Here is a 20,358-nt window from a genome sequence, read left to right as displayed (position 1 = left end):
AAAAGATTGCGGTAGCTGATGCTTGCAATGTACCATAATAAAAACTCAACAAAGGTTCTTTCAGTGAAGGTTTTCGGATGCTGTGTAGAGCAGGAAGAGAAAATGTTTCATGCTTGCCAGAAAGTAAAATTCACACGGGAAGTTAACGTTAACCTACAAGAAACTTCTAGATTCGTTAATTTATCACTTTACGACGGAAATAACATATATTAGCATACTGATATGTACGTGCTTAATTTCGCGTGACGTTTTATTTTTTCCCGAGCTTGCCAACAGCTGATTATTCTGTCCGCCTGTTTGTGCGAACGTGGCAATGTAGAAAACCCCCAGCCACATGGCAGCCAACAAGGATACAGAATTTGGTCACGTTCTGAGCTCTGATTGCACACCGCTTCTTATCGCAGCCGGACTGTAGTGTTTAAAAATTGTATAATTAACAGAATGGAATATGATTTTAAAAACACATGTAATGAAGTAGGTAGTGGAATAGGATAGGATAGGAATTAAAATAACAGCAATATTGTTGAAAACTAAATACTCAGGATTTTGACACGACAATAAATGATTACATCACCTTGCATTTTGGGGAAAAAGTTCAGATGATTTCAAATAAATAGATGATTCTGGAAGTATTTTGAGTGATGATCACAGAAATGACCCATTTTTTCCCATCACGTCAGGAATTTTCACAATTTCATAATCAAAATTCTCATATTCGCCATTCCAGGTCCATCACAGAACGCAATAAAATAAATTTAAACAAGGGAAATTTCTGTTGTTTACAAAACCAATAGTTGTTTCTGGAAGTATTTTGAATGCTGATGACGGGTATGACATAAATTTCTTCCCATCACAAATTTTACCACCATCTAAACAGAGCCATTTATTGGGGAAATGATGGAACACACATTTTATTGTTAAAATAAGGCAGTTATTATGTTGCTATTTTCTGAAGGAACTAGATGTGATGGATAAAAATGGATTTCGTTTTTGGTATCTGCATTCTAAAATTATTTCGAGACAACAGTCATTCAAACCCATGCAGGCCGATGGAACCCTTCCATGAGAAAATAGAATCAAGAGTGTCCTTTTAATTTGGGTTATGTGCTCAAGTTTTGGACTGAAGTTCCTATGATCAAATACTGGCTTGAGTATGGTTTTCTCTGTAAGTGTTCATTGATCAATTCATGTGATCATCCTCATCGGCGTTATTACCTCAAGGTGGCAGAAAACCAAAGTTAAACAAGAAGAGTACAAAAGAGGAGAATGTTCAAGGTACCTACTGACCTCAAAGCTACAGCACAGTTTAAAAAAAATCCATTTTTAAAAGAAATACGTGCATGGTGATTCAAAACTTGTTATTGGGGGTGTCACTGTTTTTAGCTTTCAGGTTGGAAGCTGTTTACAGATAATCAGGACTTGACACAGTTTGAAGTGAAATACAAATTATTGCACTGTTTCCTACATGGGGCGTCACACCTGGGACCCCTTGATTACAAGCTGACAGGGCTACCTTTACGGCATTGTGAAAGCCATTATGAAAAAGGTAAAGTTCTGCACCATGCCATGAGGCATACATTGGGTTAAGGGGGGTAGGGCCTCACACATTCTTCGATCTCAGTCATTTTGTAAGTGATGTGATCAGCACCATGCTGGGTCACCTATACCCTCCAGGCTTGCTCTGAGGTACCCATTTATTTCAGACTGGGTAAGCCTCAGAGCCATTTTTGGCAGGGATTGGATCAGAAAATCTCTGACCTTAGATCGTCCAACCCGGAAATTGGTTATGGGTCCCCTGCGTGGCAGTCAGATGCCTTAGCAACTAGACCACAACGACTCCTCATTATGCATTAGGACTGAGCCAGTATACAGATCCTCCCTGTTTGGCTTTACAACATTCAAGAATTACATACTTTTCTACAACACAGGCACATGAGTGACACCTGTCACCCAACCATGTAACCACCTTTTTAACCTTTAGCAGATGGGAGCCTCTCTGAACAAATATAAACAAATGCTGAGGCAAATATGGTCAATATTCCATGAAGTTCGACCATTGAGAGCTGCACTGATATTAATCTTACAGGTATTCTCATTCCCTTTCACTCTTCAGTGCTTCGGTTCAATAGTTCCTGCATTCATTGTCACATTTCCTTTCATAATAATATATCAATATTCGGTCGTGATATTTGGACCACCCTGTACATGTTATGTGCACTTCACTCTTATATTTGTCAAGCGTTTCTTTATGCAGAGCTGGGTGTAATGGTAAATTTTGTGCAAAAATTACCATAATTACGCCTTTGTGAACTAGAGAGTGTTGTCAGGGTGGGTCACTGGGAATTCTGCGTGAATTATTGACTGGGAATTAGGCATGAATTTTTCTCCACAAATGTGAAAAATTTGCAATTTTCATTAATCCAAATCCCATTGAATTTATATATACAGGGTAAGTCAAAATGATGGACCCGATTACAGAAATTTATTCTCTGCAATCTAATAAACATATGTTATTGTGAGACATGCGCTTCGAAAGATTAACTTTCAAAGTTTAGTTTCCATGTAGTGTTTCAACTTTCTACCGCTAGGAGTCAGCAGCGAGCAGGAAAATGGCGTGAACTGGAGAACAGAGATCTTTCTGTGTGATTGATTATCATGTGAACAAGTCTGTGATTAGTATGCAATTGCATTTCCGTACCAAATATCGGAGAGAACCACCTGTGGGGAAGGCCATTCGTAAGTGGTATGAACATTTCAGAGATTCGGGCTGCATCTGTAGACGAAAATCGTCTGGCTGTCTGTTGACTGGGGAAGAGACAGTGGAACGAGTGCGCACATGTTTCGTATGGAGTCCTCAGAAGTTCACCTACCGGGCAGTGAGAGAACTTCAACTTCCACAGAAAACAATCTGGCTGGTTCTGCAGAAACGTTTACAAATGAAACCCTACCGCTTGCAACTAGTTCAAGCCTTAAAAGACACTGATTATGCTTTGTGCACATCCTTCTGTGCTGATTTCCTCGAATTAATGGAAACAGATGGGTTCTCTGAGAGGTTAATTTACTGTGATGAAGCAACTTTTCACCTTTCAGGGAAAGTGAATAGACACAACGTAAGGATTTGGGGAACTGCTAACCCCCATGAATTTGTGGAACACGAACGCAATTTTCCCAAAGTGAATGCCTTTTGTGCCATTTTCCATGAAAAGATTTATGGGCCCTTTTTCTTCCATGAACGTACTGTGACAGGACTTGTTTTCCTTGATATGTTGCAACTATGGGTCCTTCCACAGCTTGCAGAGGATAGCGCAGATTTCATTCTCCAATTGGATGGTGCCCCTGCACATTACCATGGCAGCGTTCGGGACCATCTCAATGGGACATTGGAACAACGTTGGATAGGCCGTGCATCCTCGGAGGATCGACCTCTCCTTCATTGGCCACCTCGTTCCCCCGACTTGAGCCCATGTGATTTCTTCATGTGGGGTTTTGTCAAGGATAATGTTTATGTACCACCACTTCCAACAACATTGGATGACCTGCGTGCCCGCATCACAACAGCCATTGCTGATATTGACCGCAACATGCTACACAAGGTTCGGCAGGAGATACACTATCAGCTTGATGTGTGCCATGTTACGCGAGGTGCTCACATAGAACACTTGTGATTTGTTTGAAAAAAACAGTTTACCTTTCTTAGCACATGTCTCACAATAACATTTGTTTATTATATTTCACAGAATAAATGTCTGAAATCGGGTCCATCATTTTGACTTACCCTGTACAGTTGAGACTGCTTTATACAGAAAAAGCTGTCTGTTTTGAAATGTATATAAATAACACAAATAATCTAATGATAGGGTTAATAATAAAAATTGCTACAAAAATAATTACCATTTAAAGTGCTTACATTAATTTTCCTTTGTTTTGAAAATTGTATACGATAAATGATGACCATTCCTTACACATTCATGTAGCCTTGTCCTCATTCAGAATTGCCACTATTTCTTTGCAAATAGCTAACTTGAGAACACCAATTGTTGTTCAAATATGGTGTTTACCTTTGACACAATTGGATTGTAGTGTGAGGTCTTTCAACGGTGGAGTGGGGGAGTGCTCATTGGCTTTGTCGCTCAATGCCATTTCAGTTGACATCGAGCAGTGGACTGGGCGACACCATGCTTTTGTGTTAGAAGCATATTTTAAAAATGGTGAGTCCATTGTCCGAACCCAACGATGGTTTTGAAGGGAGTTCCATGTTGATCGTCACGGCAGTGCACCCAGTCAGAATACGACACTGCTTTGGGTCAGAACTTTTCAAGAGACAAGTCTGAAAAAGAATCTCAATGGGCATGGTCCGGGAAATGTTTCCTGGACATGTAGTGTCAAGAAATGGTGACGTTCCTCGGATCTGACGATGTGTGATTATTTCCTCTGGGGCTACCTCAAATCAAAACTGTATGTTGAAAGACCTCACACAATCGTTGATCTCAAGTAAGCTGTTCGCAACGAAATAGCAACGAAATAGCAACTTTTAGATTCGTTAATTTACCACCTTACGACAGAATTAACCTGCATTACGTATACTTTGTTCCTCAGAATAGATACAATTACAGTGTTTTGATAATGATATGACATGGTATCTAAATCTGATTTGTAAGTAATTCTCAGTTATACATATTATTTTCTCTTCACCTTGACATAAATAGAACTCTGGTTCAACTGTATTTATAAATGCTCTGAGGCATTTTTTTTCAAAGTTTAGCTTTTATTTTTATTGAGAAAGGAACAGAAAGCTGTGTTGAAAATAAATAATTCTTTCAATTCATTTATTTGGTTAGTGTTCTTTGCAGAACAATCTGTCTGACAGATGGAAGATTATTGCAAGATAAGATATCTTGAAGGTGATCAGGTAAATTTGTGTTTGAAATACTTATGCAATTAAAAATTTTTGATAGATTAGTATACCCTGTAACATTCGTGACTTGTGTTTGTAGATGTATTTCGAGTCTGAGTATGTGAAATGGCAAATGTAAACCCCGCACCTTGAATTACATATTTTAAATATATGTATTCTTACACTCAACATGTTATTCTGGTATATTTTCTTGATATAGAATCAGGTCTCCTCCTCCTGGTGGGTCAAAAAATGAGGTATTTAAATTTCGATCTGTTACTATTTTTAATATATTTGTGTGTGTATGTGTGTGGGTGGTGAGAGTCAGTCATTTGTAAGGTTGAAATAGAGAAAATTTCTGCTTGTTCTTGAATTTTTAGAAAGTTAGCCTTGACAACTGGGAACTATTCTTGAATTTTGTCATGGTCCTAGAGTGGCAACCCTGATTGACATGATCCAGGTACCAAGAATCCAACTTCGGCATCTGGTTGAGACACAAATTGCATATCTTTACTGTTAAGAATTTTTTTGTTTGTTTCTGGTGGGTGCCAAAATATAACTGCGATTCTCAAGTAATTTGTTTGTTAGAGCTCATTTTTTCGTATTTGCAGCAATTTCCTCATTAGCCTATGAGAAAGTGTGCGTACTGTTCAACATTGGTGCTTTGCAGAGTCATGTAGCTGCCACGCAGAGCACAGACACAGATGACGGGCTGAAGCTGGCTGCGAAACTACTGCAGGTAAATAATATTACTGTCACAGAAAGTGTGAAGGAAATAGTTGGTGTTTATTTCCTTTATATGTGTTTCTACTAACCCTTCTGGTTTTGGTTGATTGATTGAATTGATGTTTTAAGTCCATATTATGCACAGATAGGCTAATTGGGACTGGACCTACAGTTTAAAGTGAGATCCGAACCACTATGTGCCTCAATTGAAGGGGACGACGTTACCACTACACCATCGGGGAGGCCCAGGATACTAACTGGAAAAAAATGTAGGAACTTTATGAATTTTTTAATGCCCTTATGATTAATTCATGATATATTGATACATCATCTGGTAGAGTTGGTGCAAAACATCCATTGACGTAATGTCAGGTAATAGTATGGATGTAAATATTGTTACGTTCCCTGCAGCTGGGAACATGAAGACTCCAATGGCCTACACTGAAACCTTTTCAGGGTAGGTGTTCAAGGAAAGTAGCGATTATGACTTCAAAGAGTTAATTCGTCCTGATGGTAGGGTCACGAGGTCTGAAGCTTGGGTACTTAAACAGGTTAGCTAATCACTGGGAATTCTATGTGAATTTTTCTCCGTAGACGTGAAAAATGGTAATTTTTTATAACCCAAATGAGTTCATACATTTACAAATGCCCCGAAGCAAGTTTTTCACAGTGTAGCTTTTATTTTTATCGAAGAAGGAAAAAGGAGAATAAAACAGAATTGTCGTAAATTTTAGAGTAGATCAGTATATCCCGTAACATTTGTGACTTGTGTTTGTAGATATATTTCGAGTGAGTATGTGAAATGGCAGATGTGAACTCACCTTAAAGTGAATATTTTAAATAGCATATACACTATGTTGCCATTCGTCACCAGACAACCGATACCAGTACGTTAATCTGGTCGCAGCACCACATCAGTATTGTGTAGGGCCACTTTTTGCCGCAATGACGTCCAATTTGCAATACGTGTCGATGGGAATCTTGCCCCATTCCTCCTGCAAAGCGGCAAACAGCTCAGTGGTGTTTTTTGGGTGGCATGGCCTGGCTCTCAAGCGGTGCTCCAACTCGTCCCAAAGGTGTTCAATGGGGTTGATATCTGGACTTTGGGCTGGCCAATCAAGTTTTTGCATGCTCATGTCCTCGAACCACGTGTTGATAATGCCTGCAGTATGACATGGAGCATTGCCATGCTGAAACAGGTATGGGCCAATACCGAATTGCGCAGAATTGTCCAGAACATTTTGGTATGCATCGGCATTCATGTTTCCCTGAACTAAAACAAGAGGACTAAGACCATGCCATGAAAAGCAGGACCACAGCATGATGCCACCTCTGCTGAATTTCACTGTGGGTACAATACAGTACTGTAAACAGTTTTCACCGGGCATACGCCACACCCACACACGTCCATCGGACTGCCACATCTGGTAGCGCGATTCATCACTCCATAGGATGGATTTCCATTGTTCGAGAGTCCAATGGCAGGTCGCTTGGCAGGCTGTGATATGCAGCTTGTGAAGTGCTGTGCGACGATCTCCCGGCAAACAGTATGATCACTTGCAGCACTACTGGCAGCTGATCGAAACTTCTGTGCCACCATCTGTAACGATGCCTTCCGGTTTGACTTCACCACACGTTTCAAGCATCGACAGTCACGATCTGCTAATATTTTCAGTTTACTGGGTCTAGGTTGGCATGTCGTGACCCCCTCTCTCTTCCACTTCACGATAACATCACTCACTGTCGACCGGGGTATCTGAAATTTGTTGGAAATCTCACAGGTCGAATGCCCAAACCTGTGGGCTCCAATGATCGTCCCTCTTTCCACCTCACTCAGTTCATGTCGTCTGTCCATATTGACTGCTGTAGCTGGCATGAGTGTATTCTCAACCGGCAACGCCTTTTATAGGTTGTATGACGTGTCCGGTGACGAATGGCAACTTGAATTTAAATTTTTGGGTACATTGGAATCATACAAAAGAGACCCTATGTATTGTTTATATATTTATGTGATTATGTGTGTGAGTGGTGAGAGGCTGTAATACATAAAGTTGAAATAGAGAAACCATCTGATTTTACAGTGGGATCCATGACGTGCAAATTCAGGGTGGCTACTCACCTTGAATTCCGGGAATTATGCGTGAATTATTGTCTCCGGGAATTATGCGTGAATTCTACTTGAATTTTTCTCCGTAGACGTGAAAAATTACAACTTTTTTTAATCCAAATACTATTCACATTTTATGCGAATAAAAATTATTTTCAAAAAATTTTCTTGCTCGCTTTGCTCGCAATTCCTGCTTTTCTTTTTCTTATCAAGTTTATAGCCATAGCTAGGGGGTGGTGGGAGTCGGCACGGGATGCTGAACTATCTAAATGAAAAAAAGTTGTAAAATTGATTGATTGATTTGTGGTTTTAAGTCCACTTTATGCACAGAAAGGCTAATTGGGACTGGACCTACAGTTTAAAGTGGGATCCGACCTACTGTGCCATGTGTTGAAAAAATAATTGAAATCGTTTGTTCGAACACAAATGCTTTAGCACCAACTTCTACCCCTTTTTTGCATAATTGACGAGGATAATAACATCTTTTATACTACTACTACTACTACTACTAATAATAATAATAACAACAAAACAACAATGTTGGTTCGAATCACGGCTTAGGCATGGATGTTTGTGTTTCATCAATTTTGTGATTATTATTAACACTATTATTATTATTAGGATGTTTATCCTGGCACTTTCTCAAATTCAGCACCTCTGATTGTAAATAGAAACTCGGCACCTTAATTACATATTTTAATTATATTACGTATACCGTTTAATTGAATTATAATTTTTGGATGTTGGAATCACAAAGACCCTTTATGTTATTAAGATATTTGTGTGTAAATGTTGAGTGGCGATAATACGTAAGGGTGAAATAGAGAAAACATTTGTTTGAATTTTTGGAAATTTCGCCTTTAGAACCGCGAATTATACTTGAATTTTATCATGGTCCTAGAGTGGCCACCCTGTTAAAGTGGGTTGAATTTAGATGTAGAATAATACTAAAGGTCTGGAGTTAGGAACTTACGATAGTGTCGAGAATCCCAACACCTCTGTCTACAATCCAGACAGGGTAAGTAAAATTAGAGTGAAAACCCCTCAAATTATCTGGGTATTTATACTCATGCTCTCAGCTTCTGAGGTCCTCCCCGATGGCGCAGTGGTAGCGTCGTCGCCTTGTAATCAAGGGGTCCCAGGTTCGATTCCTGGTGGAGGCACATAGTGGTTCGGATTCCACTTTAAACTGTAGGTCCAGTCCCACCTTACTGCGCATAAAGTGGACTTAAAACACCAAATGAAACTCTCAGCTTTGGACAACTGTCTTTAGTTATTTTATTACATAATATTTTGTGTTATTACCGAGACTTGATGTTATAACATATTTTTTATTTTTCATCGGATCGAATACTGTTATGAGATCTTTACGTCTGATGAAAATCAGCCAAAATAGACCAACTTAAGGCACATTTTGACACATTTTACCATTTTCCCGGTTTTCACAACATATTTCTTCAGTTTTCTCGTAATAAGACATATTTCTGTGTAATTTCATAATTGTCTTGCATATAGTTGGTTATTTTATAATTTATAAGGAAATTAAACATGCCTTCCTTTCTTACCAACTTGTAAACAATAATACCCTTCTTTTTTATCCCTCCAACAATTGATATCCGTGCTAACATTATTGACGAAAAGTGTTCTCAGTCATTGTTGTGCAGGTACGAGAGTCACAGTAAACAGGTTTCAATTGTTCTCATTTCTTTCTTTTTTTTTTTCGCTTGATACAACAACCAGTCAAAAGTTAAAATTAACATTCGGTACATTACAGCCCCAGTACAGTTGTGCAACGGAAATAATATTGAGTGTAATATGTTCTGACAATAATTTTGGAGGCTGTTTTTCAGATTCTATATACAGTAAATCCTCGTTAATCCAGACCCCTATAAACCGGACTTCTCTTAAGCAGAGTGCAAGGTTTTAAATGTGGCTAGAAGTCAACAATCGCATCACATTATCGTATTGCTTTACGTTTTACTATACTGTGTAGTGTATTTAGATCTATGCCCTTTATATACACCATAATAAACGTGTTTTGTTGCTATAAATGGAGATTTACTGCACTTTCTACTGTTCTTTTAGGTTATTTAAGTTAATACGGACTTTTGTTAAACCGGTGAACTTATCCCCCCATTAGTCCGGATTAATGAGGTTTTACTGTAGTTTGAATCTGCCTGAGAAAGGTGTGTTTATTTACTGTATCACGTACCCGTTTCTGGCTCCTTTGGACACCTAGTTTCTAGGCTGAAGGAAACACCTTGTCCCTTGCCAGAAGTTCAGGTCAGAATCTATCTGTTCTCCCCTCGAACAGATTTGTAGTTAATTGTTCACAATAATTTTGTATTCAGTTACTGCTTTTGGGATTTATGTGGTGTATTCCAGGAAACGCAACCTCCTTAATGTATAGTTTGCTTAATTTATCGATGCTGCTGATTGCTATGAATAAAGTAAATGTCTTGTTAGCGGTGAGAATTAGGTACCTGAGTGAAAACCCTGGGTCGCCTTAACTGCTGACGATGCTGGTGATGACCAAACGAAAGGTCCTGGTTAGGTTTAGGTAAAAACCTCTCTCTCTCTCTCAAGTTTCCGTAAAGATCCTCAACCCGAGTAAAAACCCAGGTGGGGAGCAGAGGACACGAGTAATATCCCAGCTTTTATAGCTGGATTTTGTTGATTTCATTGCCATTCAGCATTCAACTGTTTGAGCGTCACTAAGGTGATAATTTAGCTATTAGCCCTTCTGGCTTTTCATAATTTGTAATTAAATACACCAAGATTATCTTTTAATTTTTAGCAATCTTTTGAGATCATAATCTTTCTAAATTTCTGCAGCGTTAATTTTTAAGTGAAATATAATTAATATTCGTTGTTCTAATTTTGTCCAAAATGTCCTGTTTGAGTAAGTGGCCATTGTATAGGAGTATCCTGAATACATATTTGAATATGGGAAGGTGGCGTTGGTATAGGAGAGTCCTTAATTGCTGATGACAGGAAAGTGATGCTCGTACCTGTCAACTGATTGCCTAGATTTTCCAGAGCTGTAGTGAGCTGCCAACTATGCTTCAATTTCCACAAATGTGTAAATCTGACACAGTAGTAAATGAAACGTAGCATAATTGTAGTGTACCTCACAATACGTTCAATATTTCCGCACTACATTCGTTGGTTAAAGGAATTCTGACTTCATATAATACCCCACCCCCACACTGGAAGATACTGACTTACTGTATAATGGGAAATTAGAAAGTACTGTTGTGCCTATTTCTGGCTCTACTGTGAATATTTCTGGATTTTTCTGACATATTATAATTTTTTTTTCTTAAATTTTTATGACATAATTACATACATATTTTATACTTTTATAGTCCCGTTCCCTAGTTATTACAGGCAAATTATCTGAATATACATGGCTGAGTTTTGTGAATTATTCAAAGTGAAATGACATTTTCTTTTAGATTAACCAATCTCCACAATGATAAATTACAATATTAAATACACCACCATTAGTTCATCACTTATAGGTTACGAGGGTCACTATTTATATTTTGAGCCTTGGCAACACTGATTGAAGTTAGGCGTGATTTGACGTTTGCACGGAATCGTCTGGCATTATTGACCATAACGTACTTCAAATGTTTTGTCAATAGCTTCATTTGTGTCGTTTATGTTGCCTTGGAGATTGCGCGAAAACAATAAAATGGAATTAAGTCGTGAACATTTTCGTGCGATTATTTTTTACGATTTTCGACGTGGATTATCAAGACAAGAGTGCATCGATCAACTTACTTCCACATTTGGCGATGAAGTCCCATCCTTTGCCACTGTGAAACGCAGGTATAACGTATTTAAACGTGGCCACCATTCGCTCACCGATGAGATTCGCGAAGGTCGTCCAAAATCAGTTGTTGTTCAAGAAAACATTGATGCTGTGCAAAACCTAATACTGCAAGATTGTCATGTGACATACTGTGAGATTGAGGCAACCATAGGCATTAGTTCCACCAGCATATATAAAATATTACATGATCATTTAGCTGTGAGAAAGGTATGTTCTCGTTGGATCCCACACAATTTGACAAAAACTCAAAAAGACGCTCGCGTCAATTGGTGCAAACAAATGCTCAATAAATACAATCGTGGAAAACAAACAAACAAACAAACAAACAATACGGAAAACAAACAAACGCCGTCAAATCATTCTTCATCAAGACAATGCCAGCTGTCACACATCTCGTCTAACAACCGACTTTATGAACAGTAAAAAAATGGAATTGATGGATCATCCGCCGTACTGTCCTGATTTGGCACCCAATTACTTCTTCTTGTTCCCGAATGTCAAGAATAAATTGCGTGGACAACGATTTTCGTCGGTGGAAGATGCCGTTGATGTGTTGAAAAACCATATTATGGAGGTGTCTCAAGAAGATTGGAAAAACTGCTTTGACAAATGGTTCGAACGAATGCAAAAGTGTATTGACCATAAAGGAGAATACTTCGAAAAACAATAAAGCAGTTTTCAATGCCAAATTCCTGTTTTTTCATTCATATAAATAGTGACCCTCGTAGTACATTAAAACCAATAATTTTATGCTTGGAGAGTCCACATTTATGTCATAAAGTAATGTACATCTGACAAATTAGTTCATAAACAAACTTTATGAAATATCTTCAATATTAATCTTTTTAAACTTATGACTTGTTCATTTATAACATATCTGACTTAATGAAATTGTGAAAGAGAATAATAAAATAGATTCCTCTTTGTAGCTAATCAGTGGTGATTTATTCATTCTAGTTTTTTGGAAACTTAGGTAAATCTCTTTTTAAAAAATAACTGGTTAAAAATCCAAAAAATTAGAATGAATAAAATAGATGTTAATAAGTGTAAATGCGTGTCTCAGCTTTTACCTGTGTGAAGATTGCAAAATTTTTCAAATGTTTGTATGCACATTTTGATATGACTCCTGATCCCCTGCTTCAGGTAACAACAAACATGCAGGGTGTTTACAAAGTATCATATTTTCAAGGCTGAGAAGCATATACATTATCAGCTTAAACTAGTATGTAAAGACAACCATGAAGAAGGAGCCATTAATTAGGGTGTCTACCAGTCAGGAAATCCTGGGGGGAAAAGGCAGGGAATATACTTTTTCTTGAAAGTCATGGAAATGTCAGCGAAAGTTAGTGTTAAAAGTAAAGATTTTTTAGTAGTGGACTAAAAGTAGGTTTTTGAATAAAGACAGGACAAGCAAGAAATTTTATTTATTTATTTTTGTGGACAAACTATACTTCATGATTGAGTTTGTGTTTTAAGTCCACTTTATGCACAGTAAGGCTAATTGGGACTGGACCTACACCACTATGTGCATCCATCGGGTATCGAACCCGGGACCCCTTGATTACAAGGCAACGACACTACCATTGTGAAGGCCAGAAAACTATACTTCAGTTGATATTATGAGTATAACCGGTAGTTACAGTAGAAACTGCATATTAAAGGCTCTAGGAAAAGGGACTCATGTTTTGAACAAGTTTCAAATAGAAATCTACTTCAGTAAATGGCTGTTCCTGTTTACCCATTTTTTTTTTTTGTTTTATGTGTTTGATATTAGGATTAATACATGTTACTAAATTTTACTATAATTATGTATTATTTATGCAATAATTGTTATGATTTTTAAATTAAAAAGCAATTCTTTGTTTACTATTATTCAAAATGTGACAAGTAATATGCAAATGCTCACAGCTATCCAACTGTCAATTTCTGTTCAGTTTCCCTGCTTGTTCTTACTTTTAACATGTGAAGTGAATATTCTAGAAACTTGGTTAAGTGTGATTCTAATTGTGCGGTTTAGCTAGAATATATTGACCTGTTTACACACATTTTTAAATACATGATTTGCATTAATGACTTGGTCTGGAAAATTTCGGTTCTTGGTAAGGAAAACCTGGAAAAGACAGAGAATTTTGTTTTGTCAAAATTGTAGACGGCCTGAGTAATGGCTAATTTCAATAGTGATTTTCATGATATTTTTTTACTGTATTTTCAGCAAGCTGCAGGCATCTTCAGTTACCTGAAGGGACATGTGATGCTAGCCATTCAACAAGACCCAACCCCTGATTTGAATCCTGACACATTGGCTGCCTTGTCTTCTTTAATGCTCGCCCAAGCACAGGAGATATTTGTGCTGAAAGCAATTCATGGTAAGAAATTGTCATACTTTTGTATATTTCTTATTATTTATTAGTACCAGGGCATGGATATACAGTGTGGTCCAAAAGTGTGGAAAGACCTGAATAAAAATTGAATGGCAGTATATTTCCAAAAACTAACATTGCAGGTTTATAATAGGGGTGGGGGAAAATATTATAGGGCATATGACGATGACAGCTGCCATCTTGAAATCTGCCATCTTGAATGCAACTTTAAAAGTTCAAATGGAAACCATGTCGTGTAATACCTCATTTCAATAGGAAAGTTTCTCACGAGTTCAACGGTGTGCATAATTTTACTCTAGCACCAACAGGGACGAAGTTTTGTGTCTGTCACCCAAAACAAGGCTCGTAATGAACCCATGACCACTCACAGTTAAATGACATGTTCAATGTGATGACCATCGTGATCCACAGTTAAAGCCAGTCTTGATACCCATTCGTACAAAACCCTGTGTAAAGTGTCTGCAGTAATGCTGGCACATGCGTCAATGATGCGTTGCTTAAGGTGAACAATATCTCGAATTTTCTCGGAGTAAACGATGGCCTTGACATGTCCCCACACGTAGAAATCCAGCGGAGTGAGGTCTGGGGAACATGGTGGCCACTCCACAACATCTCGTCATCCAATCTAAATGTTGGGAAACTGAACATCCAGGTACTGACAAACACAATTTCCGGAATGAGGAGGAGCGCCATCGTGTTGGTAAAACACAGGGAATGACCCATTGCCAGACAACAGAGCTGGCAAGATGTCCTCTTCCAACATGCAACTATACTCGACCGCCGTTAATGTTCCGTTGACGAAGAAAGGGCCCACAACACGGGTCCCCCACACACCACACCACACCGTCACCTTTCCGCGAATACGTTCAGATGCATCACATGAATGCGGGTTACTGTCCGACCAATATTGGACATTCTGCTGGTTCACCTCGCCCGACAGGTAACAGTTTGCCTAGTCAGTAAATAGCACTTTGAAGGCAAATCGAGGGTTACGCCGTATTTGCTCCATGGCCCATTCTGCAAATTCCACACGGCTATCAGGATCATCATCTGATAGGTGATGCTGCAGTTGCAGCTTATACGGGTGCCATTTATTCAGGCCTAAAATCCGCATAATGGACGTGCGGCTAACGCCACTTTCCTGGGCTACACGACGAGTACTTCGTTGGGGTACTCTTGCAGAATGCAGCCAACACAGCTGTGGACGTTGCTTCACCCGTCGCCGTGCGTGGCCGGCCTGATTTTGGTTTATCAGTCACAGTCCCGGTTTCACGAAATTTTGTAAGCACTTTACTGACGGTACCATAATGGATGGGGACCCTATCTGGGTGACGGTGGTTAAAATCGTCTGCAATCACCCTCGTGCTTCGTTCGCCTGAGATCAACACGATTTGCCTGAGTGAGACCCATGCTGTGTTACGTCACCTGCAACGATAAAGCAAGCATAAAAACGTTAATAACTTCGTCCCTGTTGGTGCTAGAGCAAAATTATGCACACCGTTGAACTCGTGAGAAAATTTCCTATTGAAATGAGGTATTACACGACATGGTTTCCATTTGAACTTTTAAAGTTGCATTCATCATCGTCATATGCCCTATAACATTTTCCCCCACCCCTATTACAAACCTGCAATGTTAGTTTTTGGAAATATAATGCCATTAAATTTTTATTCAGATGTTTCCACATTTTTGCACCACCCTGTACATGTAAATACATATTTATGTATGAAGCTAAAATCAGTTATATTCTGTATTATCTTTGCACATCATGGCATGTAGACTTAAAAATACAATTTTTATTTTCCATATTTGTACATATGAGAGTTTGGCTCATATTTTATATATTTTAGTTAGTTTTACATACGAGGGGCGTTCAAGCTCAACCGGGAATTTTGAGTTTATTAAATAAAAGAACTACATTTACACACTTATCCCAGCATTTAACTAATGCCTGGAAAACTTCGGCATAAAAAGATTTGTCAGTATACCTGAACCGTTCAAGGACAGCCTGCTTCACTTCGTCATCAGTGCTGAAATGCTGACCTCTGAGAACTCATTTAGGGGTCCAAGAAGGTGGAAATCACTGTAAGGGGGATGTTGCTGGAATGTGCAGGTAGTGTGGTGAGCAGTATGACGTCGTGCGTTTTCATGGAGAAACAGGACTCCCTTCGTAATCAAACCAGGCCATTATTTCTGCAGATGCGTATGCACATAACGCAGAACAAGACAGTTATATTCACTGTTGATATTGGCACCACTGGGTAGAAAATTCACATGAATAAAGCCACGTTTGTCCTAGAAAACACTTGCCATCACTACTGTCGGCTCGGAACCACCACAACCGGGATCGTCACTGATGGCCAGCCATGGCTGAGCATCTCACCACCATACTGCACTGTTCCATGCACACACTAACATGGTTGTCTGCCATCTTGATGTACGGTCTCTGGACTGGCCTGCAACATGTGCGCCGCCTATCAGTAATAGGAAACACTAGCCACTTACTACTGCGTGTAGTACCGCCATGCCAGCATATATTGTTATAGCTGTAAAATTAAAAGTCCTGTTTTGACTTGAATGCCCCTCATATTATTTCCATACTTCAGAACATTCTCAACATATACTTCATATTCGTGCTATAACTACAAGTCCCCGTGTGACTGAAAGGGTTGGGTGAATTTCTTGCGAATAACTGACAAAGTCCAAAGCGACGTTAAACAAACGAAAGTTTACGACTTTTTATACCCTTTAATTGTGTTAATTACAAGTTTTCTGTTATCTGAACAATAATTGCTTTTTTTAAAAAAAATTACACCTCGCAACTGTTTGCTTTTGCTATTGTAGAACATTTCAAATTCCTGTTTATTTACAATTGTTGCCAACATTGTAGAATGAGGGCTCAAGCATCTGCACCTGGTTGTTCCAAACATTAATTTGACAATGTTGGAAGAGAGTTGCATGTCAAGCAGCCTGTTGCTGACCCCACCTTCCCTAGTCTACTAATTGCACGCCATGACTGAGTTATGCTACTCGTTCGTAACTCCCCAATTTGCTCATGATGATGGATGGCCACTGGCCCTATGCACTGGCTGAAATCTCAGGAGAAAAGTTGTGCTTTCCCCCAGGAGACAAACCGACATTTAGCCCAAGTACAAAGCCTGATGTCTTAACCCTTAAAGGACGGGCCATGACATGGGTGTCACCTCAGGTATTTCCCTTAAGGACAGCTTGTAACACCAGTGTCCGAAACAGCTTTTTCTCATAGTATGTCACTTTTTGAACATACTATAACTTGGATAATGATTGGAGATACACGAGTCTAGAGGTGTGTTATTAACAATTAGTAAACTTTAATTCAATGTTACTATTTGGGGGGTAGGGGATGTCCTAAAAAATTGTGATTTTTTTGGCGATTTATTTTCATTGGTTTCGAAAACATAGCTTCTTTCTTGATTGATTTGCTTTATTTTACTACGCTTTTGTGCCACTTTTGGCTAATTTCCGAAGGTGGGGATGAGTGATGATATGATGAAATTGATGAATGGACATTCACAAACAACCAAGCCCGACCAGGATTCGAACCCGGGACCCTTGGCATTGCAGTGCGATGTGCTAACCACTCGGCCACAGGGTCGGGCACTACTCTTTGCTGTTTCACAAACTGCGATGTAGGATTACAAAGGAAGTATTATAACAGACTAACAAAGCGAGTTGGACAAATTAAAATTATTCGAGTTTGAACTTTTGTTCAGTGTGTGTGTTCCCCGGCTTGTGGCGTGTGACCAGCAACGAGTTGTGGCATTAAGATTTTTTCTCTTCCAAGAAGAGTAAAGGGCATATAAAATGGCAAGAAGACCAGATTTGTCACAGACTGAAATTGACAATGAGTTATTATGTAGAATTTACATCCTGGCATAGCCTGCATGGAGGTCTGATGAATTTCAAATTTTGTGTAAAAAAAGATAGTTACTTTCCCTTTTTTCTTCTTCTAACTGATTATGGATTTTTTTTCCCACCAGGATTATAGCACAAAGTACACTGAACAAACAATGTATCATTTGTACCTCTAACGTTCTTAGTTCGGGAAATATAAAATTTCATTTAGAAGAATATAAAATTTCATTTAGAAGCATGCAGAATTTCAAATTTCCTGATGAAAACACTCTTGGCGTCCACCAGAGAGCTGCTTCCTAGGCCCACCTGGCTGGTGAGTAAAACTGTAGACCTGAGTTTTTACCCGTCAAGCATCGAAAGCCCACGGGTAACTGGAAGGCCTTGCAAGACCAAGCTCGCTTATCTTCAGCGAATGCTCATTCCGGTTTTGCACCATCTCCAGATACCAGAGTCACGCAGTCACTGTTGCCAACTGTTAGGTTCTAAACTGGTCTAGGAGCACTTAAAATGTTCATCAGGTTTATCAATTTGAAATTGTAGACATTTATTCCTTGGTAGAAAGCATTTGTATCACACACGTAGTGGCGGCGATTGGGTTCCAAAACTAGGGGTCCAAGGTGCAAAAGTAGGGGGAGGGGCCGGCAAGGACAGGTTAATTTCCCTTGATACATAAGGTTAACGTGGGGCCAAAGTGCCAAAATGGGGAGGGCAACTGCCCTTTCGGCCCCGCCCCTAATCGCCGTTACTGTTGACACCTGTAAAGGAGTATGAACCAAGTTTCGCAAAAAGTGCCATCGTAAATATTTTGGAACTTTGTGAGATTGGTGGTTGTTCTACATTAAACATTTTTTGGGGTTGCTCCTCTATGGTGCAGTGGGAGTGTCGTCGGCTTGTAATCAAGGTGTCACGAGTTCGATACCAGGTGGAGGTACATAGTGGTTCAGATCCCACTTTAAACTGTAGGTCCAGTTCCAATTAGCCTTATTGTGCATAAAGTGACCAAATAAATGAATCAATCAATTAAACAGATTTTCCCCCTGGTGTAATTTTGTCAATTCAATATCCAAATTAGTTTCTCAAGATATCACCCCTCAATACTAAGGCACGATGATCCATAAAATGGAACGTGAAATCAGAATTTGCATTATAAAAGGATTTTGCATATTGTCATCTCTTTCAACAAATCGTCATTCGCTCATGTTGTTGCTAGTTATCTAGTTTTACAGACCACATTGAGAGGCAGGCAATGCTATTTACACCTTTCAACAAACAAACTACATAAAAATGAAACCGATAGAAGATTTAAAATTTCAAGACCAGAAAACTGACATAAAATGAACAAGACACACAAACCTATTTCAAGACCTTCAAAAAAAAAAAAAAATTGGAAAATATATGGTAGTCGCTTTGACATAATAATGAAAGTAGGTAATTTGAGAAGTTACAAAATCTTAGCTATACTACAGTGGCGTAGCAACATATCGCGAGGCCCTGGGCAAGATTGGAATGCACCTGCCACCTCATCCGTTCTTTAAGTTTGAAATATCAATGAGAATCGATACACAATCATCAAGGAAACACCAGCAAATTATCATATTTATATAATAGTCTAATAATAATAATAATACATTTCTGATGAAAATTATATTTAATATTACGCGACAGAGAAATTTACACTTGGCAGAGCTACAGTAACACGCTGCTGGAATTTTCATTAACCAAAGCAGTAGTAATAGGACGGTTTTTAAGATGTTCTTTAGGCAGTAAGACACAACTGAAATATCCTTAAATATGCTAAACTTTTTTTAAAAAAATCAGAAATACAAACTAAGAATCTTTAAATATAACCTATGTATTATTTAATGAGTCGTTCTTTGTTTCCTCATTTCAAAATTTGTAGGATGTAAATGTCACAAACCATGGCTTAAGAAGGAAATATTGAAGGATGTACATAAAATGTCGGTGCTTGATAGAGCGGGGGGAAGGGGGTGCTCTAAACCACAATCCTGTTTAGGGGCCCAAAAAATCTACCTACAAGCCCTTTGACACAATTGGTTTCAACATAACAAATCTTAAAACGTAAGTCATTTGCCCCATAAGTGTGAAATCTTTGGTGTAATCAATTGATACAGCTAATTTGACTTTTTTTTTTAACCCTAGGAATAACAAGGGGGCGGGGGGGGGGGGGCACTGATTCATTTTTTGCATATTACATGTATATCCATCAGTGTAAAAATTCATAAAAAATAGTAATTGTCTTTGCAATATTTAGAATGACATTGCGTGATTTTTACCAAAAATGTTAATTAAAAAGTTACTTTATTTCGTTGATATTGTTTATGGGCCTCAAAGGCCCACCCCTTGGTAATTCTAAGGAAAGATTTCGCAATAATGTTTTAAAGGTATTTCAATACACGAGAGGATATATTCAATGCTAAACTATAGTAACAATTTGAAATAATGAATGTATGGGTAGTAGAAAAAGAAAAAAAGATAACTTTGTTAGAATTTTGCA

The 20,358-nt window shown here is 38.6% G+C and overlaps 1 protein-coding gene across 1 annotated transcript in view; it reads left to right on the top strand.

Annotated features, from left to right (window-relative positions):
* Positions 1–20,358, top strand: part of ALiX (programmed cell death 6-interacting protein-like protein AliX) — a 162,409-nt gene that overhangs the window by 25,013 nt on the left and 117,038 nt on the right. The window contains exons 3-4 of the mRNA XM_083115790.1: positions 5,506–5,633; positions 13,781–13,934. Of these exons, the coding sequence (XP_082971916.1) occupies positions 5,506–5,633; positions 13,781–13,934 (282 nt within the window). The remainder of the gene's footprint in view (positions 1–5,505; positions 5,634–13,780; positions 13,935–20,358) is intronic.

Source organism: Lepisma saccharinum (assembly GCF_977018435.1).
Source record: "Lepisma saccharinum chromosome 15 unlocalized genomic scaffold, izLepSacc3.1 SUPER_15_unloc_1, whole genome shotgun sequence".
NCBI lineage: Eukaryota > Metazoa > Arthropoda > Insecta > Zygentoma > Lepismatidae > Lepisma > Lepisma saccharinum.
Note: the sequence above shows the minus strand (reverse complement) of the source record. Positions and strands in the feature narration are given on the sequence as shown.